The following is a 21,581-nucleotide window of genomic DNA, read 5'->3' on the forward strand; positions in this document are numbered from 1 at the left end:
CAGGGTCTGATTGGTGTCTTCGTCCATCCCCAACCCTGATAACAGACTTGCTTGGATCGCTGCTACTTTCAACCAGTTTTACAAGGTCAGGGGAAGTGATCCATCACAATAGACCTAAACCTGAAATTTGTAAAACTAGAATAACTAGAAAAACATGACTGATGTCTGGACTACTCAATGGGTCAAGGCATTTGAATGAAGAAGCCTTTCTACTGAGAAGAGCCACAGTACCTCAGTATTTATATAGGCATTAGATAAAACAGTTTCAGTATACATAATATTAGCCTGACACCAACATAATTTTGCATAATTTCCTCATTTTATCAGTTCCTCTCTATACATGTTAGACCACTCCTTGTAGAAAGCTCTGATGGGTATAGTTTTACATGATAAAGGTGTACAAAGACACCGCTATTTGCAGCTTTTTCTGGATTAAAAAAAAATTAAATGCCATTTTGCGATTTTAGTGTTTGTTTCTAAAAGTAATGACATATATAGAGAGCACACGTTATCATAATCGTTTTTATCACGTTTTCAGTCTCAGTAAAAATGCGTATTCTTTGTGGGCAAGTGTGCACAGCTAACACAAACGGCCGTAAAGGCAGAGTACATAGCGCTGCAGAACTGTACCCCCCCCCCCCCAGCATGTTTACACTGAGTAGGAGATGCTCTGTATCTCATTGTACAACTGTATAGTGACAATAAAGGCATTCTATTCTATTAAACGGCAAATTATGAGAGTGAAACTGAAATTACATTAATATCTAAGCCACGGGCCAATAATATGCTCGTTTGAAAATATAATAAGGTAGACAAAACCACTTTATGTCAATCCTGCCCCACTTCCGGGTTCCTCCTCCTGGCTTCTATCTTCTTGCATAATGACCTTTCACACACACAAACACACACACACTCACAAAGGATTTATTTTTTTTTAAAACACAAACGTTTTTCCTTCCAGTGTCTTGATAGATATAAGTATGGTAGATATAAGTATAAATTCTCCTGAAAAGTTTCATTTGATTTATAATAACTATAAACTACATCTCCCAAGCATCCTTGCGGGCGTACCGGACAAACCAAGCGTTTATGCCGTTTGTACGTAAATATAAAAAAAAAAATTAAATCTATATTTAGAAGATTTTTTACATAATGTTTTACATTATCATAATCATATTTTTGTTAATTTTCTGTGAGATTCGTTTATTTGTTTTTTGCTCATTCGGCGCAGTCTTAAAAAAAATTGCCCTTAGATTTGGCTACCATAGCAACTCCCTTCTTACGTCACCCATCCGGGCTCGACCCTGCTGCCGTGTCTTTGATTGGAGGGAAACCCCGTGGATGAGCGGGAGAGATCATCAGCTGTGCGGCCGGGAATCAGGAACAACACCGTCTAACGACACTCGCAGGTTAGTTACATCTATTTACTGCTCTTGCTCGGTGGTGTTTTTATCCAAAGAGTCCCTGCTTGTGCTTCTGGTAAGGTATCTTTTTAAACCCTGCATTAATCGCCGCATCTAGCGGCTGTAAGTGGAAATCGTTGATGCTCCGCGCTGCTCAGTCATTGTTCGGTGCTCGCCTGACAGGGAAGCGTTACTTACGGCAACGTTAACCCATCTATTTTTGTTCGCTCGCTGTTTTTAGAGGACGCCTCTCGTCCCTGCTAAGCGGCATTTTTTTGTGAATGAAGCAGTCTAAAATGTGAGAATAACTGTGGCTAGAAGAAGCGGTCTGGTTTGCTTTCCGGGAAGCGAAAAAGGGCGTTCACTGAGGACTGAACGAAGCGAGGCTCCTTTCATTCCTCTAACCGACTCAGTGACACACTTATTATCCTATAGCCGCCTGCAGCGTTAGGAAGCTTTCCCCAAATTAAACGCAGAGACTGTGTAATCCATATCGTTTATTAAGCTCTTGAAAATGATTTTTTTTGTTCGGTCTGCATTCGTGCCTTACATGGTACGCGCTGGGTGGGCAGGTGTGTGAATGAGTGTGACGTGAAACTGGGTGGCCGACATTCCTCTAAGGGGTGCAGGTGGCAGCGTGCAGGGAAAATTTTCTCACCCATTTTGTGGCTTTTGAAATGAATTCATAGGTTTGGGATTTTTTTTCTTTTATATATTTTGCTTTGTAAACAGGCTGCACATTTATTCGCACACGTAGTCCTTTTATACTGCAGCATCTTTTACCTGTGAAGGGGTCTACATATTTTTTTAAAAAGGAAACGAGTTCCTCAGCATAGGTTACTGTCTGTATTCTACTACAGTAAATTAGACTTCCTGTCCTGTGCTATGAGCCGATTTACAATCATTTAAGTTAAAACTAAAACAGATCGTTGACTGACCGAAGTTAATATGCAACTAGTCTGAGATTAGCTCAGCACTGTGGCATGCGTGTTAACTGGCTGTAGAGGAAAACAGACAATGTTGACAACTTATGCTGTGGGACATTTTGATGGAAGAACTAAATGATATAAAATAGTCTGTAGACTAATAAAAAAATAACCACTGATGACCACTGATTTCTGGGGAAATGTCCATCATCTAATGTAAATTTTCTGGAATTTCATAACCACTTATAATTTTTTTTACATGCCGGCTACACTTTTCCTGTGATCTATTATGACATTTTGCCTATTCTTGTCTTCAGGATAGTGAGTCAGAAGAAGCCTAAAACTGTATCTGCTGTACAAGTCGTGATTATAGGCACTTTCCCCCTTTGTATTTCTAAAGACTTAGAGTCCAAATGATTTAGTCACCACTTTAAATCAAGTCTGTGCCCGATCGAGTGAAGACGAGACAAGCAGATTGATTTGTATTTAAGAAAAAAAAAGGTGCTTTGCTGGTGTGGACACACCCAGTGTTCCCATGAATTCTTAACAGCCGACACACTGTTGTTTTAGCTACAGTCCTGTCAGTTTTTGATTATGTAATATGCTTCAAGGTTATAAATGTTCTATTTTCTCACAGTTAACTAACTGTAATATATAATTTTTTTTTTTTTGTTAAAAATGGGGATGTCTTCACAGTCAAAATGTTTAACACATACCTGAGAAATGAGGTTATGCTGGAATAACAGCACATTTACTTGCACAGTAGTCCTCCATTATTCACATATAGTAATGAAATCTACTTTTTCTCTCTCTACAATTTCTTTGCTTGGCCTCCCTTAACACACCGTCCTTAACTCCTGTCCTGTTTGTTTTGTCCTTCCTGACTCCCTTTCCTCTCTCCTTCCTCCACCCCCACATGACAGTCATGGCAGACAGAGAGGAGCTGGTACAGAAGGCCAAACTGGCCGAGCAGGCTGAGCGCTACGAGGACATGGCTGCAGCCATGAAGGCTGTCACAGAGCTGAACCAGGAGCTCAACAACGAGGAGCGCAATCTGCTCTCTGTTGCCTACAAGAATGTGGTCGGAGCTCGAAGGTCCTCCTGGAGGGTGATCTCCAGCATCGAGCAGAAGGCTGAAGCCGAAAAGAAGGCTGAAGCCGAAAAGACGCCTGAAAGCGAAAAGAAGGCCACGCTGGTCAAGGAGTACAGAGAGAAGATCGAGGGGGAGCTCAAACAGATCTGCCAGGAAGTTCGGGTAAGGAGGAGCAGAGGTGTTGAAGCTAAATGCTTGTTGCAAGAAAATATAAAATATAAAATAAAGAAAATATAAACAAAAGAACAGCTTCCTTATGAATGGAAGCAAACACACATCCCTTACAAAAAGTAGTAGTAGAACCATGCTTTTTACACATTAGTGACACCTACAGGTATGTTGTGGTGCTTGTGTTTATGTGGTAGGGATCTAAAGAGGGACAATATAAACCTGCAGCTAACAGGATTTAAATATTAGTCATAGTTCTCAGCATACAAGCACTTGTCTAGGTTAATATGGCTTTACTTACGTCGCTGTTCACCTCTGAATATCTTAGCTGTAGTATTTAGGCCCATCTTACACAGTTGGAACTATGAACACAAAGCACCAAGTAGGCAAATGAAGGCACTCTTCCTAGCAGTTGTTTGAATATCACACAGATAAACTTCAGTATTTGGGTAGTTTGGATACATCCTGTATTTGCGGATTCACAGCCCTGTGACCTTGTGACCTTTAAAAGGAAACTTAAACATATAGGCCCACTACACTGATTCAACTCCATAGACGAAAGTTTGCATGTTGTAAAGCATATCTAGCTCTACTATAAGTAGATATAGTAGATTAGTATATTTTACTCAAATGAAACTGTCTTTGATGTTTTATATTAACTTATACACAGGAAGCGTCCAGTACGCATTAAAATTGCAGCGCATGAAATAGGACTAAAAAGTTCAGCACTTCCTGCCAAAGTCCACATGATGAATCAGATGGGTGTAGCCTAGAATTTTAAGGCCTAGAATATGATTGGCAGCTACGTTAAAGGAAGAGAAATATTCCCTGCTCATAGTTTCACTGGACAGGTGTGTACTCTTAACATACCTGTCGAGTGATTTCTACATATTTCATGTTAATTGTGGTGGAAATGGGGAAATGCACATATAAAGGGAGACACATTGTATTTATTATTTTCTTCTTTTTTTTGGGTTGTATGGAAGCCCCAAACGCAATTTCATTGTTCTTGACAATGACAATAAATAAATAAATACTAAATACATTCACTCTTACAAACTTATAAAAAGATATTTAAATTATTTACCAAGTATACTTTGTAAAGAAAAAATAGCAAAGCTCGGTTGGACTGCAGCAAACAGTAGGTCTTGTTCTGCAGTGCAGCCTGGGTGAGATCTACATAGCAGCATGTGGAGCACTTCTCCACCTGCTGCAGATACGTGATCGCTGTTGATCTCAAAAGCATGAGAACTGCTGTTGCGACTTCCAGTGTATGGTGGTGGATTTGGAATACATTCAACCATGTGAGCAAATCCCCTCTGGATGAAGTAACTGAATGATACTGAGCACCTCCATAACAGCACCCTGGCCCAGTGAGGCAGCCATTTGGGAAAAGGAGTTAAAAATGTCACTGGCTCACTTATAACTGCTGGGGTTTGTGTGTGTTGCACGTGTTCTTTAGAGTTAAACTTCCACATTTCTTTTCGCAGGACCTGCTCGACAAATATCTGATCCCCAAAGCATCAGGCGCAGAGGGCAAAGTCTTCTACCTGAAGATGAAGGGAGACTACTTCCGCTACCTGGCTGAGGTGGCTACCGGAGACGAGAGGAACGGTAAATAAAACAGACATCATACACCGCCCCTTCTTCTTATCCTGTCGTGCAGTCACTCAAGGTAGTGATAGTGAGTGCTTATGTTCAGGGTTTATGAAAACCATGCGGTGGTGTGTCACGCAGCTGCCGGTCGGTGGGATGAACGTGTGCTGACTGGGCGTCCTGAACATCCTTTTTAGGGTAGGAGACCCTAGGACTGGTTCAGGTGTTGTTTTTAGCCAGAATGCTAACGCGCTTCTCGTCCTTGACCTACAACTGTCCGCCAAAATGCTGGCAAGTGCTGCTGCGAGGTTGTCATGGCAACTGCAGCAGCAGCAGGGTGTTGGCTGCTTCTAGTTGCCAGAAGGCATTTTAGATTACTTTTCTTTTGTTAATTTTGGGTGGTTTTGTAAAAGATTGTGTTCTTTTGTTACATATTCCATAAAATATCCATCAAATCCGCTTTCAAATGATTGGATACTTCATCTTTTTGGTTCTGAGGACCTGTACTTGACAGTGGAGCTGAATAGAAATATTAATCAGATGATTTTACTTTTTGTTTAATGTATTTTTGTTGTTGTCTAACTTCTAAAAATTCAGTGTGTGGTTTCCAAGAAATAATTTTTCTCATTTGAAACCATATCTGCTTTTTTGCTTGTGCAGAAATTGTTAAGAACTCACAAGGTGGCTACCAGGATGCCTATGACATCAGCCTAAAGGAAATGGAGGCTACACATCCCATCCGCCTGGGCCTTGCGCTGAACTTCTCCGTCTTCTACTACGAGATTGCAAACCTGCCTGAGGAGGCTTGCAAACTGGCCAAGACGGTAAGAAGGGTCCTCTGTTTGTTGTCCCTCTCTTTAAAAAGCACTGAAGCATCATGAAAATGATGTTAGTACCACTTTTCCACCAGAGGTGTACAGGTACTGATTTTGAGGCCATTATTAATGTCATGCATATCACCTTATGGATACATAAAAATAATAAATACACTTAGTAGCACGCGTGCACTCTCTCGTAGCTGAGTGTCACTCAGTGGTTTCTGTGCCTATCATTGCCATGAGTCTGAAGATTAAATTGATATTCTGCTATCTCCGGTCCTCGCACTGCTGCTAATCTCCATGTCTCTGACTTGACTCTGATTGGTATGACCCTAACCCTTTGGTGGAAATAAGGTTATGCTTGAAACTACACTGTTAGTTTGTCAGCGGAAAGGATGATGAGTCTTTTAAAATTTTCTGCTTACAGTACTCTTTATACTTTAGGATTTTGTTAAAGGAGACCTTGAAAAATGGGGGAGTAAAGGCAGCGTTTCTTTTTCACAACATTCTGAGGAATTGCTGATAATAGTACAGACCCTTGATTAATGTAATTGATACCAAAGACAACATTAAGCCTTTCCACTTCCACGACTCTGTTAGGGTCCACTTGTGTCCAAATGATCGGACAGTAAGTGCTCGAATGGGTGTCTTTGTGCCTGCCTGTATTCTTGTTTTTTTGTGACCATGCTTAGTTAGTGCACTGTAATGTACGAACTATGAATGTGTTACAGCCAGCACACTTCAGAGAAGTAAAACGGGTATAACAGGAGTGACTGGTTGGCCGTTGGGTCTTCTGTTGTCCGTGTCACTCAAAGACTAAAGATAGGGGTAACAGTGTAACTGTCGGGTGTGGGATAAAGCTTTGAATTTTTTTTTAAATAGTGATATAATTCATTCAGACTTTTATTTCACGGTGACCAATCAAATCAAAGTGAGATTTAGGTTTAGATGGAATCTGTTAGTATCGCCACACACTATTAAACCAAAGTCACTGCTATAAAGTAAAATAAAGCTGCTAATGATTATCATTTAGAAATTTCTTGTAATTTCCATGTTAACCTATGGCAACCACATGTCAGGATCCCACAAATTTACTGTGCCCAGGCAAGAAGACTAAAACCCTCCAATAAAGCAACGGACTCGTATTTTGAATTCAATTTTCAGCTCAGTTCAGATTTATTTATAAATACAACAAAGGTCACTTTAAGGAAAAAAACGAATTCAAGAGGAAGATAATTCTGGCAGCGGGAGTACCCGGGGAGAAACTACGCGAATATAGTCCAAAGACATGCAGTTAGTGGGGACAGGTTAATTGGAAACACTAAATTGCCCATAGGTGTGAATGGGGGAGCGAATGCGATTGCTTGTCTCCAGTCTAAGTGTTAGCCCTGCGACAGACTGGCGACCTGTCCAGGGAGTACCCTGCCTCTCGCCCTAAGACAGCTGGGATAGGTTCCAGCTCCCCCCGTGACCCTGAAAATGATAAGCGGAAGCGAATGGACAGATGGATAATTCTGGCAGGGGCAGCCAACAACCAACAGTCAGTGCACCATTGGAATTCCCCAGCAGCATAACTATGGAAGCGTTTGTGACCACCTGATCCAGCCCTAACTATAAGCTTTATCAAAAAGGGAAGTTTTAAGCCTAATCATAAAAGTAAAGAGGGTGTTTATCTCCCGAATCCAAACTGGGAGCTGGTTCCACAGAAGAGGAGCCTGAAAGCTTAAGGTTCTGCCTCCTGTTCTACTTTTAAATATCCTAGCAACCACAGGTAAAGCTGAACCTCACTGCAATACCTTTCATCACACTATGAGAGAACATACTATTGAAAGAAAAAATAAATAATTTGATGGACACCGCAGTAGTCTGGACATTCCTGGCATCACATAACAGCTCGCCGCTAGATTTTTATATAACTTCTTGTGTTGACGTCTTTGGGACACTTTTTTTTTTTTTTTTTTTTTTGGTCATTCGATGCAGTTAGGAAAAGGCTAAAATAATTGAGTGTGTTTATGGATTTGTGAATAAATGGTCTGCCAGAGCACAGTTTTGTGCAAACACTTGTACTTGTTTCTAAAAGACCACCCCATATAATCAAAGTAGTTTACAGTATCAGGCACAACACAGATGTACCCTTTTATCCTAGAGATCTATAAATGGCTGCTTGTTGTTGCTTTCTGTTTAGCTTATTGTTTTTGGCCCTGCTAATACAAGCTCACTGTAGGCACTTTCAAGACTGTACTCTGGGTTTTGGAAGTCCTGATTGTTTCACTGTGTGTCTTCCAGGCCTTTGATGATGCCATCGCCAAGCTGGACTCACTCAACACTGAATCTTACAAAGACAGCACCTTGATCATGCAGCTGCTCCGTGACAACCTGACTGTGAGTGTCTCCTCTTGATGAAACTATATTAAAATTTGGTTTTCCCTTATGCTTATACATGAGCGCTAAATTTATTATCTTGCACTTTTTAAATGCAGCTGTGGATGTCGGACCCAAGCGGTGAGGGCGGGATTGAGGTAGAAGAGGGGGAGCAGCCAGCTGAAGACAAGAACTGAACTTCAGACGAGAAAAGAAACCCCGCAGTTTTCTTTCCCCTTTTTTTTTTTTTTTTTTTTTTTTTAAAACCTCTCACCAGCCTAAGTTGTGTGTGTGTGGTTGTGTGTCCACATACATGCACAAATATGTATGTTTACACTCCACTCTGTGTGTAAAGTACAGTATGTGTGTGCAGATACATTGAAGCATTGAAGTGTATGTGTTAAGTGTATCAACACCTCCACAGGGAAAAGAATGGAATAGATTGGTTGTTTTTATTTTTATTTTTTTAACATAACTCATTGTGTGACCCAGTGGATGTTCATTTCCTTTAGAATTCTTTTCCTTTAAATAATTTTGTCTCTTTTAGTCCAAATGAAATCCCTCCTTTGGATCCAAATCTGCCCCATTCTCTCGAACCTTATTCACTGTAGCAAACCGCTGCTGTTGCAGGAAAGCAAACCAACCAACCTCGAAGTGTAACTTTGATAATAATTTGTATGTTTTTACTTGAACTGAACATTTACAACCTTTGTGACACTTTAGTCCACAAAACTCCTTTGAGGCACGTGTTAAAGGGGAAAAAAATGGTCACAGTAGTCTGAATTCATTACTTTTTTTTTCTTCATCTGACAATAGCAGTACACACATACTGTTGGCAGGTTTCACCTATTACGGTATTGCTTGTATCCATACGGCCCTGTCAGTGTCCAGTGTAGCAGGTAGAGATTTTTTTTTTTTTTTTTTTTTTTTTTTTTTTTTTTTAAATGGATGGTACATGTGTCATGGCTCAATGGGTTTTTACAGTGCTTTCAGGCATAGGAAAGGTTTTCTATATGAATGACCACTTACAAAAGCTGTAATTTACTTTTGGTTTGTTGAGAGGGTTACATTCCATTTTACTGACATCTTTTCACTCATCAGTGAAACGAGTAGACTGTAATGTCCTGCAGTTTTGCATACCACGTGACAAGCTATATAGACAGCCTAAGATAAAGTTAACAACTTGATAAAATGGCTCGATACTGTAACTTTTGATATTTTATCTCTTCAGCAGTGCAGAGGATACTTTTTGCCATGTGCTTTTATGTGGCTTTCTACTCTTTTTCTATTCAGGTGTTTTTTGTATTTTCTTTTGTTTATTTTATTCCCTTATTGAGTATTGATTTGACTCCTGGAATGTATGTGGTTCTCAGTAGTCTGGTGTGAGGGTTAGGCATCGCTTTTAAAACTGGCAATCTCTGTTTAGGATTAGGTGGAATACAGTTACATTTATCTTCCTTGAAAGTACATTTTGAAAAGGCAAAATTTCAAACCATGGCATATATAAAAATGAGAATTTTAGGTAAGTTGATAGGAAATTGCATTAAGGTCATTTAGTGATCACAAAGTAGTGCCAGTTTCTTCTAAGTACAGTATCTTGGTTTTAAAAAAAGTTGGGATGCAGGATTTGGCGAGTAACGCTCTTGGGTATGTTATTTGGTTATGTGCTTTCATGTAAGTGGAATTAAAACATTCAAATTAAGATGGTGTGCTCGGTTTCTCTGTTCTTTATGTGTGATGTGAATTGTTGGTTCACAGATTTCACTGAGACAAACCCACAAATGCCCCAAGCATGAAATAATGTTTAAAGCAAAGAAATGAGGGCTGTTCCATACAGTCATGTGAAAAGTTTCCACAGGGCTTCAAGCAGTCATGTGGGGAAAAAGTCAAGCACATCCTATGACTCAATAGCTTGTAGAACAGACCTCGGCTATGTTAATTTGAACTTTATCACTCTCTCACATTGTTATGGAGGAATTTTGGCCCACTTTTATTTACAATGTTAGGGTGTTGCTTCAGTTCATGGAGATTTGCAGGAATTCACACCTCTGTTGAAAGTCCCACCACAGCATTTGAATGAGGTTGAGGTGTGGACATAACTGAGCCATTGTAACACCTTGATTCCTTTGTTTTTCAACCATTCTGTTATAGATTTCCTGCTGTGCTTGCGTCTGCAGCAAGACAATGACCGCAGTTTTGGTCAAACTTTAGTTATCAGACAAATCATTTTGGCATATAGAGGAGTTCATAGTAGGATGAGTGAGTGCAATTTGCCCATTTTAGGACTCCTCCACTGCCATGCGTAATCTTAATCATCTGTCCAAAGAACATTGTCCAAGAACTCATCCATCCTTGTTTCGACTCAATTAAACAAAGACCTACTGTACTCGTGTTCTTTTGAGAGAGAGAAGAGGGTTTCTCCTAAGTAAACTTTAAAACAAGCCATACTTGTTCCTTGTTCCGGCTGGGATGTCCACTACTGGGAAGGTTGTGGCATTGTGTTCACACACATGAATGTCAAAATGTCTGCTTTTATAGAAGCGCTCACACGTACTCGAGTGTATTTGATCATCTGCACCATAGCTGCTACTTGACCAATTAATTCCTATGGAAGATTTAAGCGATTTTAGGTGGCTGAAGTGAATAAAATTTGAATGGCATGTCAAATTTCACCCTTTATATGGGATAAAACCTCGTACTCTCATCATATCACTGCCTGTAGAAGAATTATAAAGCAGTTTGAGGTGCAAAATTAACACTAAAGATCAGACACAGTTGTATTCTGGTCTGACGAGAGATGGATGCTTCCTGGACTGAAAACACTGCCCTCTGCAGATAGTGATGTATTAAAGGGCACATGTGATGCATTTAGGTGGAATGTGGGAGAAAATATTCTCACTTATTCACTTTATATCTGTGGGTATTTTTTTTTTTGATCAGTGGGCCACTTCAGATCAGTGGGTCTGTTCACCTTTGATCAGTGACAGTCACTGAAGCTCTCTTTCATTTCTGTAAAGGTATCATTTAATGACTTAAGTCACTAAATATGTATGAAAGCTTAATAATGTAGAGTTAAAGGGGTGTGCATCCTTCCTTAAAACCCTTACATATAGTCCTAAATAACCTCAGACTCTTGCCAAATGAGGGAGGGGTGTCTCAGCCATGCCTATCGCAGTTTCAGTGTTAAAACTGATTAGCAGTTGGGAATGTTGCATGTATGTATATGAATATGGGCATTGCCTTTCCCGCCAGTTGATACTAAAGAGCGCGAATTTAGCTCGTTCTTCTGCATCATCACTTAACAAGAGAGCTTTCTGGTGGGCACAATCAGGCATTTTGAGGATTTAACAAAACGTTTTTCATGATTTCATCATCACGCCTAGAGTAGTGGTCAACGCCCCTTTGTTATCTTTTTTTTTCTTTCTCTCTCGCCAAACAATGATTGGTCCATTTCGGTGACGCGCCCAGTAGTATATATCAGACAACTTCCCGAGGACTTCCTCCCCCTCAAACCCGGCTGTCAGTGCTGTGTGAGTGCGTGTGTGCTCCTGAGCTCGCTCGGCACACATTCTATAAAAAAATAAAAATACAAAAAAAATTTAAAACATAAAAAACGCCAAAAAATCTTTTTTTTTTTTTCCGTTTACTTTTCTTTTTGTAACAAGTCGGTGAAGCTGGAGGAGACATTCGAGGACTGGACGGTAACGTACAAGCAGGGGCTGCCTAACGTATCGAATTTTTTTAGTCGACGTGTTACTGATTCCGTAGCGAGGCCAAGTACCGCTATATTTGCTTTTATTTCTGCATGTCAGGTTTGAATGACAGTTTTAAGCCAATAAGAAGTCGACGTTTTGCCATTTTAGCATCTCCGTCTTATAAATTCTTTTACCCGAAAACACTGCAACTGACTTGACTAGTCAACGGTTGTATCACGTTCTGCCCCGAACCGACGTGACGCTAGCGACCGTTGGACAACCGAGGTATTGGCTCATCGTCGCAAACTTTTTCTTTAAGAACATATAGCTTCGTACGATTATTCTACTAGCCTCCACAGCCACGGGAAAATGAACCCCAGTGCTCCCAGTTACCCCATGGCCTCCCTGTACGTCGGAGATCTGCATCAAGATGTGACCGAGGCCATGCTGTACGAGAAATTCAGCCCAGCCGGAGCAATCCTCTCTATCCGGGTCTGTAGGGACATGATCACCCGGCGTTCCTTGGGATACGCCTATGTAAACTTCCAGCAACCGGCGGACGGTAAGTAATTTATTTAAATATAACATTTGAGAAAATGTGCTTTATAAGAAATCAGTGACAAGTGAGAGCTAGCCTATTCCTACTACACGTGACTGCGGCCGACATGTTGTAGGTAGGGTCTCCTCATGTGAACCTCCCAGCAGTGGCGTAGCAGCACCGAGTCCGCCCAGCCCTCCCCAGTAATGTAGCATTGCTGCAGGCTGCCGAGCGAATACTTGGTCCACTTTTATCTCCCTTCTGTGCGGACAACACCCCAACTCTTACCCTTAAAACGATTAGACAACAGTTTAGAAGTGGTGGTGTAAACATTTATCAGCATCAGGGAAAAATAAGTAAGTAAAATTTTATTTGTATAGAACCTTTCAAGACAAAAATCACAAAGTGCTAAATTAAACCAATGAGTCCACAGATCTCAGGCTTAAAGGAAGGGAAAAATAAGAGTGCTGACTTTCAAACAAGTTTTTATTTTTATTTTTATTTTTTTTGCAAAATGCTTTTCTGTCTAGAGGCCACAAATCTGCCTCCATCCACCTCTATAAACGTTTTCTGCCTAACACTGTTTGAGCAAAGAGAAAAGGGACTCTTGAGTATGTTTCTAATCTTCAACAGCGATGGCCAGAATTTTGACCATGTTTCAGTTTGTTCAGATGTTGTTCCATCATCTCATATTTACCTAATGGTTTGACTCCACTTGTGTCCCCCCCCCCCCCCCCCCCCCCCCCCACACACACACACACACACTTTATTTGTAGGATGTTTTCTGATTTTAAAGTTGTTGCCAGTTGAAATGCATATGTACAGCAATGCCTTCAGGTTTATTTGTCTAAGTTTGGGGAAACTAGTGGGGATGCTTGACAGCATCTAGATTCACCAGAGGGGTTTAATATTGAGATTAAGGTGCAGATGAACTAAGGTTAGCCCCAATTAATGCACAGGATGTAATATTTGCTGTGCTGCTCTCAGTGGGGAGAACGCAAGAGGTTACTAATGTACATATGCTGATGTACTTGTGACCAGAAGGACCAGTTTGAACTGAAGGAAGTCGATTAAAGCACCTACTGTGAAGTTGCCCTGGGGGATGATACCTGAAAGGAGGACTAACACATGCTAATGTGCCTTAACACCTTTACAGAATTAATGCTGCTTTCATTTCTTTGAAATGGCTCAGGGGAAAAAAAATCTTGTAAATCAAGATTTCTCACATTGGTTTGCTAAACAGCTTTTCACAACCCCCCCCCCCCCCCCCCCCCCCCCCCCCCTCTCAAGACTAACCTGCATATCAGCTGGTTGCTATCACACCCAAACACAATGGATGACTCAGACCTAATCATTTCTTTTAACCCCCCCCCCCCCCCCCCCCCCCCCTTCTCCGTCTCTCTTCAGCTGAGCGTGCACTGGACACCATGAACTTTGACGTGATAAAGGGGCAGCCTGTACGCATCATGTGGTCGCAGCGTGATCCATCACTGAGAAAAAGCGGCGTGGGAAACATCTTCATCAAGAATCTTGACAAGTCCATTGACAACAAGGCTCTTTATGACACCTTCTCCGCTTTTGGCAACATCCTGTCCTGCAAGGTAAAGCTTTTCTGCCCCTTTCTCTCCCTTTTGTTACAGGTAACCTGAAAGCAGAGGTGGAGGTGGCTCAGCAGGTCGTATGATTGTATTCGCATGCAAGAGCTCTACTAGAGACTATGTGCTACAGAGTTGTGAAAAGCATTCTCCCATTAACACATTTTTTCACCTTTTCTGCTGACACCGGAATACTCACTCCTCACGTCACGAAAGATGGAAAAACGCGTCAATTTGGATCTGTAGCTGCAACATAGTAATGTGGAGATGTAGAGAAAAACAGATTATAAGGAGGAGAGGGTTTGCATCCCTGAACCAGTCAGTTTGGATGTAAAGTGACACACTGGATCCAGAGAAAGATTTACATTCATTCATTAGACCGTGTTTAGATTTTCTAATTGGTTTATTACAAATCATAATATGCAGGTTATTTTTCAGGGTATACTTTTCGTGATAAAACTGGCTGCATAGCCAGAAATATTAGAAAAGGTAACAGTGAGACAGGTTAGATTCAACGTATCATCGCTGGAAAAATGCACAACTCAAAATAATAAAATGCAGTTATGCATCTGATCTGAATTTTAAACAATATATGTACATAGAATATTTCCACACAAATATACACAACCAATAACAATATAAACAATATAAACATTCATATACAATAACATGACCATATAATAATAACAATGTTTTAATGTGAGTGTGATCCTACAGACTGTTCAGGTTAAGTATACTTGTTGCTGCATGTTTGTGTCTGTGTGTGTTTTTAAAAGCTGCATGTGTTCTCTTCCTGTAAGGTGGTTTGTGACGAGAATGGCTCTAAAGGCTACGGGTTTGTGCATTTTGAGACTCAGGAGGCGGCTGAACGAGCCATTGAGAAAATGAATGGCATGCTGCTCAATGACCGGAAAGTGTAAGTGAATGTATTCACTGGCTTCCAGGTGTTTGGATGTATAATTTCTGAAAGCTGCTGAGTCATGTTAACCAACAGTGTTGGATGTTTCAGTGCAATGTTGATGAAGTTTGTTTGTGATAAAAGTGTATAGCTGTAATATACAAATAAGTCATAACAGTTATGCAGTAATTAAACTGTACTAATTTTTACTGTCCCCCATAATGAATGCGCTTGTAAGTTTTAAAATATCCTTTTAATGCAGGTTTGTGGGCCGCTTCAAATCTCGCAAAGAGCGCGAGGCTGAGTTGGGTGCCCGAGCCAAGGAGTTTACAAATGTCTACATTAAAAACTTTGGCGATGAGATGGACGATGAGAAGCTGAGGGAGCTCTTCAGTAAATATGGTAAGTCGGCGTGTCCCAACTTTAAAATGGTTTCAGCTGCTCCAGTGTTGGCATAAAGAGGTATTCAAAAAAAAAAAAAAGGAAGGCAATAAGGTTTTTTTGTTTCTTAGGTAATGCCATGAGTATCCGGGTCATGACGGACGAAAATGGAAAGTCTCGAGGGTTTGGGTTCGTTAGCTTTGAAAGACACGAGGATGCCCAAAAGGTGAGCCACGTTTAATTTCTTTCAACAAAAACAGTAAACATCGTATCCGCCAGAAAATGTTCACAAACTTGACCCGATTTCATGCTTTCTTCAGGCGGTGGATGAGATGAACGGGAAGGAGATGAACGGCAAGCTTATGTATGTCGGCCGCGCCCAGAAGAAGGTGGAGCGACAGACTGAGCTGAAGCGCAAATTTGAGCAGATGAAGCAAGACCGCATGACTCGCTACCAGGTTCGTTTCTTCTTGACAAGTCTGCCCAGAGACCGCAGCTTTGTCAAATTCAGTGCTCCCTCTTTGGTGGGCTGCACTGGCCAAAATGGCTGCAACAGTGACACTGTAGTTCATGGGCCCCACTTTCCTTCACCGTGGATCCTGGGGATAAAAATGTGCTGCAGACAAAAACATCTGCTGGAGATCACTTTGTATATGTAGTGTTTATAAGAAGTTACAAGATTACTTTTGGTTATTTGCAGGGTGTTAATTTGTATGTGAAGAACCTTGACGATGGAATAGACGACGAACGTCTGAGGAAGGAGTTTTCGCCATTCGGCACCATAACCAGTGCCAAGGTATGACCGATAATAGAATTTTATGAGCTGGCACTAATGATCTTTTAATGCTCTCTATTATGATACTGGCAGTTGGTGACTATGTAGTATTTATAAATGCCTTTTCTCTTCTCTCTCAGGTGATGATGGAAGGAGGGCGCAGTAAAGGCTTTGGCTTTGTCTGCTTCTCGTCCCCAGAGGAGGCCACCAAAGCTGTGACAGAAATGAACGGACGTATCGTAGCCACCAAGCCGCTGTACGTGGCCCTGGCCCAGAGGAAAGAGGAGCGTCAAGCCCACCTGACCAACCAGTACATGCAGCGCATGGCCAGTGTGCGCGCAGTGCCAAATCCAGTCATTAACCCGTACCAGGCCGCCCCGCCGTCCGGCTACTTCATGGCAGCCATCCCCCAGGCCCAGAACCGTGCCGCTTACTACCCAGCTGCTGGCCAGATGGCCCAGCTCCGCCCGAGCCCACGCTGGACCACCCAAAATGTTCGACCACAGCGTGAGTATTCAGAGGTTGTCCTTTTGTAATATTTGTGTTGATATTTATTCTTGTTTTAAAAGAGACTTGAAAGATATGTTATTTTGTAAAATACAGATTGTCTATTATTTTCACCAATTATGCAAAAATCAGCAGACCACCTGCGTTTTGTGTCCATAGTCTACTTCAGTTGAACGGCTCATTTAGAGATGTTCAGAGACAGCACTGTTTCTTAATATAGTCAAATTCCCAATAAAGCTGTTTTCATTTACATACTTTTCACTTTATCTGGTCAGAAAGCAGAACAAGTATGAAAAGGAGCTGAAATGAGAATGAGATGTTTGTGCTGCTAAAATATTCAAATGCACCTTCTGGAGTGTGTGTTGGGCTTGAATGAATTTAACTAATGAACTATAAATGGGATATTAATAGCAGTTTGATTTTATTTGTCCATAGACTTCCAGAACATGTCGGGTGGAATACGTCCCTCAGGCCCTCGCCCTCAAACCTTCAGCACAGTGCGGCCTTCCTCCCAGGTGCCCCGCATGATGACCACCCAGCGAGTCGGTCAGTCCACTGACACTGTCCACACACAGTTGTGTCCTGTAACTCTTCTGCTTGTTAGTTATTATATTTCATGCTCATCCTTTTTGTTTTTTCTTTTTCTTTTTTCCCCCCTTCAGCCACTCAGACCATGGGCCCCCGACCAGCCACTGCAGCTGCCGCAGCAGCTACCCCCGTGCGTGGAGTACCTCAGTACAAGTATGCAGCAGGAGTTCGCAATACCCAACAGCACATGAACACTCAGCCACAAGTTAACATGCAGCAGGTAGGAATGCTCATTATCTAGAACTAATGGCTTTTTTTCTGCCCTACAACTGAGGAAAAACTGGGATGTACATAAATTTTTTTTTTTTTTAAATTTCCAATCTTCCCAAAGCCTGCAGTCCACGTCCAGGGACAGGAGCCTCTGACTGCCTCCATGCTGGCTGCTGCTCCTCCTCAGGAGCAGAAGCAGATGCTGGGTAAGGTTTAGTAGCAGCTCTCCATGACTAAATGTAGCCTTAGCCTATCTATAGCAGTAGTACTGAGTACAGGCACGGCCTTTCTTTGTTCATCCTGTCTTTAAATCTCTTATGTGTCCCTCCAATAGGTGAGCGTCTGTTTCCACTGATCCAGAACATGCACCCCAGCCTGGCAGGCAAGATCACAGGCATGCTGCTGGAGATCGACAACTCAGAGCTGCTCCACATGCTGGAGTCCCCAGAGTCTCTCCGCTCAAAGGTCAGTACTTACGCAAGTTATTATCAACAATGTCAGGCCGTTAATTATTTTAAGAGTCTTCCTCTTAAAAAGGAGAGCAGAGTGCTCGCTGTTGCTAACATTAGGTGACCTGCTGTGTTTAGGTGGATGAGGCTGTGGCTGTACTGCAGGCTCATCAGGCCAAGGAAGCCGCCCAGAAGACAGTGACCAATTCAGCTGGTGTCCCAAGTGTTTAGGTATGACTTTTCAGAGCTGCTGTAACAAGGAGAGGCTAGTGCTTTCATTTCATTTAGAGCCTCTTGTAAATAGAAAACGTCACTTTTTTTTTTTTTTTTTCCCCGCAGGAGTGTGGAACCTTGAGACCAGCTTCACCGATGGACAAAAGAATTTCACAGTGGAAAAAGTTGAAAAACACACAAAACAAAGTAAAAAGAAAATAAATAATATATTAAAAAAAAATAACAATGAAAACAAATCTCCAGCCCGGCCTACAATGAACAGAAACATCAGGTCTGGTTTGTTGAATGAAAGATGGGGAAAAAAAGGGAAAAAGTTCAAATAAAAAATGCTCAGTTTTGAGGGGTTTTAAAGGAGAATTCTGTGGAACAAAAGATTGAAAGCATTCCTTTCTGCCATTTTATCAATTTCGTTTTTGAATGTTTGGACCTGTTGTTGTCAATTTTCCCCTGACCTTTGCTTGCTTGAATAAAACGAATAATAAAACACATCTGTTACATGCTCGATCTGAGGCATCACTAGTTCACATTATGAAACCACCACAGAAGTTGTGTTTCAAGTCTTTTTTCTTTATTTGTGCTTTTGTGACAGGAGGAACAGTCAAACATTAACAAGCACTGAAACACATTTTTAGGCTCCCTGATGTCAAGTCAGCCATCCAACACGAGCAGCTGTATGAATTCAGTCCACGACAAAAGATGGTGATGTGGTGGCACGTCTGCTAGAGAAGCTGATCGTTTTCATTTAGTTGCCGATGGCAGCGGCCTGATCTCTCATTGTCTGGACCATAGCCTCCACCTGCTTCTGGAGGTTCTCAAACATGGGCTGCAACTGGGTGGCCAGAGGTTTGAGCTGCTCCTCCACGTTGGTGGAAGCGGCCCTCAGTTGTTCCTGGATCTGAATGGCCAGAGGCTCCAGCTGGGCTTTCCTCTCCTCCAAGAAAGTCCTGTTAGGGTAGAAAATGACTCACTGTTACATTTAGAAATCAGAAACGCACCACTGGCCATGTTTACTGGCAGGCTTCTTTACATGCTCACACCTCTCATTTATTGACAATCTAGGTATAAATACATGTAGAGTATGAGTGGTAGAAATACTCATATTTCAGCTACATGTACTGCATATTAATCACAGTAGTCACGGAGGATGGCTGACCCTCTGAGCCTGGTTCTGTTGGGGATTACTTCCTATTAAAAGGGAGTTTTTCCTTCCCACTGTTGCCAAGTGCTTGCTCATAGAGGGATCATCTGATTGTTGAGGTTTTCTCTTTATTATTGTAGGGTCCTTACCTTATAGTATAAAGCATCTTGGCGATATATAAATAAATCTTATTTTATTTAAAAAGTGCTTGATAATCATAATTACAAACTGCTTGGTTTATATGATCACATATTAATGACTATTTCATTTATATATATGCAAAAAAAATGCCAAGTAATTGTAAATAAATACAGTAACTAGTCTATTATTACAATAAGCTTCCCTGCACTTATCGCAGCTAGTAAAAACACAGAGATAAGAACATCTCTATCACACACGCAGTGCTCAGGGTTACTGTGTGGGTCTGGTCTGCCTTGCATGATTACGTTATCACTGAGAGGCACAGAGGAGCTGTTGGCTGGTTATTTAACAGTGGACAAAGTCCAGTTTTAATCATTCTGAACACGTCTACATGCGTGTGAAGACGTTTTGCAGATAGTTGGTTACTCACCGAGCCTGGTTGACCAGATCTGGGTTGCGGATGATCTCACTCAGGTCTTGAGGCATTTTGTTCTTCAGGTCCTCAAAGTACTGACTGAGGTTGTCAAGATTTAAGGCTTCCTGTGCAAAGCTTCCTGTTGGAAAAAAACAGAAATGAAATAAAGTGTTTTGTTTGTTTTTAAACTTCCCACCTTCCCCGATAGATATTTAACAAAAATGTCAAAATCTGGTCATACCTTGTGCCAGGGCGAGCACGACAACGGCGACAATGAGGGAGAATTTCATGACTGCTGACTGGATTACACCTGCACAACACATAACGTTTGGTGAGCAGTGCGCTTGAGGCGTTAGATGTTAAAAAGCAGTATTTGCCTGAAGTCACCCACAAAATCCACACCATGTTTAATCAGGTGAGTCAATGACAAAGTTATTGTCTAGGAATCCTGGTTTGACTTGTTGTCACATGGAAACAGAATCAATGTTTTGTGTATTTTTTCAAACTTCAGCAGTCAGTGATTATAGCTTATATACTCTAAACCTTTGAAATAATTTATCACAGAGAAAATTAAGCCTTGAAGCTCAACCTGGGTAGAAACTGGAATGAGGTTTTTTTTGTTTATTTTTAATGAGCTTCTTGCTTCTTTGGTTGTTAACTAGCAAAAGAAATGCTATAATTTACTTAAAGCACATAAAAAGTGCCTCTTCCAGAATTTTTATGTAAAAATATAACTTTAAGGATCAATCCTACACATGAGAGTACTTTTAAAAGTCATTTTCTTTACATTTCCAGCATTTATATTACGTTCTGCTCTATTATTGCATTTAAGTAGCATAGTAAATGTTTGTAGGAGTTGGCTTATTTAATGCCTGTCTTTAAATAAACTTTTGCTGCCTCTGAGCTCTGCCTCACGTCACTGTTAAATGCTGACATTTCACATACTACGAGGTGCACTTTTACAGCAAGTCTCAGAAAATATAAACAATTTAAGGCTTTTTGGGGGAAAGGAGAGAAAAGGTTTTAATTCAAACCTATTAGAAAATAAATCAGACTCACCTGTGCTGCAGGAGAATGTGGACCAGATGGTGGCTTTACTCAGGACTCTTACACTTCTTATAGCCCAGGGTGATGATGCATTCCTGTCAGACGGAGATCTGATTGGATGAGACAAAGAAAGAAAGAAAAAAAACATTACTGGATGCTGAACCTTGCTGCTCTGTCTGCCAGCTGGGCAAACCCAAGCAAAGTCCAACAGCCAACATGAGTGTGGCTCTTATCATGATGATTAGGCAAAAATATTTAATCATCAAGAACAGTATCAAGGTTACCACAGTGAGGCCAGTGAGGTTGGGGGAACTTTTGGTGACATCATCTTTAACAGATGTGATACGTGTGATTATAAAATCAGGGTTGATGTCAGTGTTGTGCTTCTGTGTTCATTTCTCAGTAAGATGTGCACACATTGTGAAAGCTCAGGAGTATATTGAGTAAACTGAGTTCTTATGACTGATTAGTTTATTGATGTGTTCTTCAGTGTGTGTACAAAGCACTGGACTCTTTGGTAAACTATGGAGTTCTCTAAAGAAAGACCACTTTGGTCCAGATCAAATCATCTTATTGGATAAATTCAATAAATCCATGTGTGGTTC

The 21,581-nt window shown here is 41.2% G+C and overlaps 3 protein-coding genes across 5 annotated transcripts; 2 read left to right on the top strand and 1 right to left on the bottom strand.

Moving 5' to 3' along the window:
• Nucleotides 1-1,289: 1,289 nt before the first annotated feature.
• On the top strand, nucleotides 1,290-8,623 carry LOC308384402 (14-3-3 protein beta/alpha-A-like). 2 transcript variants are annotated; one of them, XM_080862940.1, is made up of 6 exons: nucleotides 1,290-1,409; nucleotides 3,253-3,584; nucleotides 5,081-5,204; nucleotides 5,847-6,010; nucleotides 8,291-8,386; nucleotides 8,485-8,623. In XM_080862940.1, exons 2-6 carry the CDS (start codon nucleotides 3,255-3,257, stop codon nucleotides 8,560-8,562), a joined length of 792 nt encoding a protein of 263 aa, XP_080719066.1. In that variant the 5' UTR covers nucleotides 1,290-1,409; nucleotides 3,253-3,254; the 3' UTR covers nucleotides 8,563-8,623. The 2 variants fall into 2 exon arrangements, with proteins under 2 accessions (XP_080719066.1, XP_080719067.1); XM_080862941.1 differs by having other exon boundaries at nucleotides 1,403-1,479.
• Nucleotides 8,624-11,853: 3,230 nt separating this feature from the next.
• Nucleotides 11,854-18,737, top strand: LOC308384081 (polyadenylate-binding protein 1). Of its 2 annotated transcripts, none has more exons than XM_080862413.1 (14): nucleotides 11,854-12,622; nucleotides 14,006-14,199; nucleotides 14,994-15,109; nucleotides 15,354-15,493; nucleotides 15,604-15,698; nucleotides 15,793-15,930; nucleotides 16,173-16,268; nucleotides 16,388-16,754; nucleotides 17,190-17,300; nucleotides 17,417-17,562; nucleotides 17,674-17,758; nucleotides 17,887-18,017; nucleotides 18,140-18,232; nucleotides 18,341-18,737. In XM_080862413.1, exons 1-13 carry the CDS (start codon nucleotides 12,430-12,432, stop codon nucleotides 18,230-18,232), a joined length of 1,905 nt encoding a protein of 634 aa, XP_080718539.1. In that variant the 5' UTR covers nucleotides 11,854-12,429; the 3' UTR covers nucleotides 18,341-18,737. The 2 variants fall into 2 exon arrangements, with proteins under 2 accessions (XP_080718539.1, XP_080718540.1); XM_080862414.1 differs by lacking the exon at nucleotides 11,854-12,622 and adding an exon at nucleotides 12,931-12,954.
• On the bottom strand, nucleotides 18,339-21,139 carry LOC308384082 (uncharacterized protein). The gene is made up of 4 exons (XM_080862415.1): nucleotides 20,989-21,139; nucleotides 20,171-20,239; nucleotides 19,945-20,068; nucleotides 18,339-19,179 (listed from the first exon to the last, which is right to left on the bottom strand). The coding sequence occupies exons 1-4, from the start codon at nucleotides 21,122-21,124 to the stop codon at nucleotides 18,978-18,980; spliced, it is 531 nt and encodes a 176-aa protein (XP_080718541.1). The 5' UTR covers nucleotides 21,125-21,139; the 3' UTR covers nucleotides 18,339-18,977.
• Between the last annotated feature and the right edge of the window lie 442 nt (nucleotides 21,140-21,581).

Source organism: Rhamphochromis sp. 'chilingali' (assembly GCF_963969265.1).
Source record: "Rhamphochromis sp. 'chilingali' genome assembly, chromosome: 17".
NCBI lineage: Eukaryota > Metazoa > Chordata > Actinopteri > Cichliformes > Cichlidae > Rhamphochromis > Rhamphochromis sp. 'chilingali'.

Excerpts from the sequence above, each read along its gene's own strand:
- LOC308384081 (XM_080862413.1), top strand. The coding sequence starts at position 12,430 with ATGAACCCCAGTGCTCCCAGTTACCCCATGGCCTCCCTGTACGTCGGA. Across the intron at positions 15,494-15,603 it reads GGAGCTCTTCAGTAAATATG|GTAATGCCATGAGTATCCGG; the intron begins GTAAGTCGGCGT and ends TTTGTTTCTTAG. Across the intron at positions 17,759-17,886 it reads GGAGCAGAAGCAGATGCTGG|GTGAGCGTCTGTTTCCACTG; the intron begins GTAAGGTTTAGT and ends TCCCTCCAATAG.
- LOC308384082 (XM_080862415.1), bottom strand. The coding sequence starts at position 21,124 with ATGTTTTTTTTCTTTCTTTCTTTGTCTCATCCAATCAGATCTCCGTCT. Across the intron at positions 20,069-20,170 it reads CGTGCTCGCCCTGGCACAAG|GAAGCTTTGCACAGGAAGCC; the intron begins GTATGACCAGAT and ends TTTTTCCAACAG. Across the intron at positions 19,180-19,944 it reads GATCTGGTCAACCAGGCTCG|GACTTTCTTGGAGGAGAGGA; the intron begins GTGAGTAACCAA and ends CTACCCTAACAG.
- LOC308384402 (XM_080862940.1), top strand. The coding sequence starts at position 3,255 with ATGGCAGACAGAGAGGAGCTGGTACAGAAGGCCAAACTGGCCGAGCAG. Across the intron at positions 3,585-5,080 it reads AGATCTGCCAGGAAGTTCGG|GACCTGCTCGACAAATATCT; the intron begins GTAAGGAGGAGC and ends TTCTTTTCGCAG. Across the intron at positions 6,011-8,290 it reads CTTGCAAACTGGCCAAGACG|GCCTTTGATGATGCCATCGC; the intron begins GTAAGAAGGGTC and ends TGTGTCTTCCAG.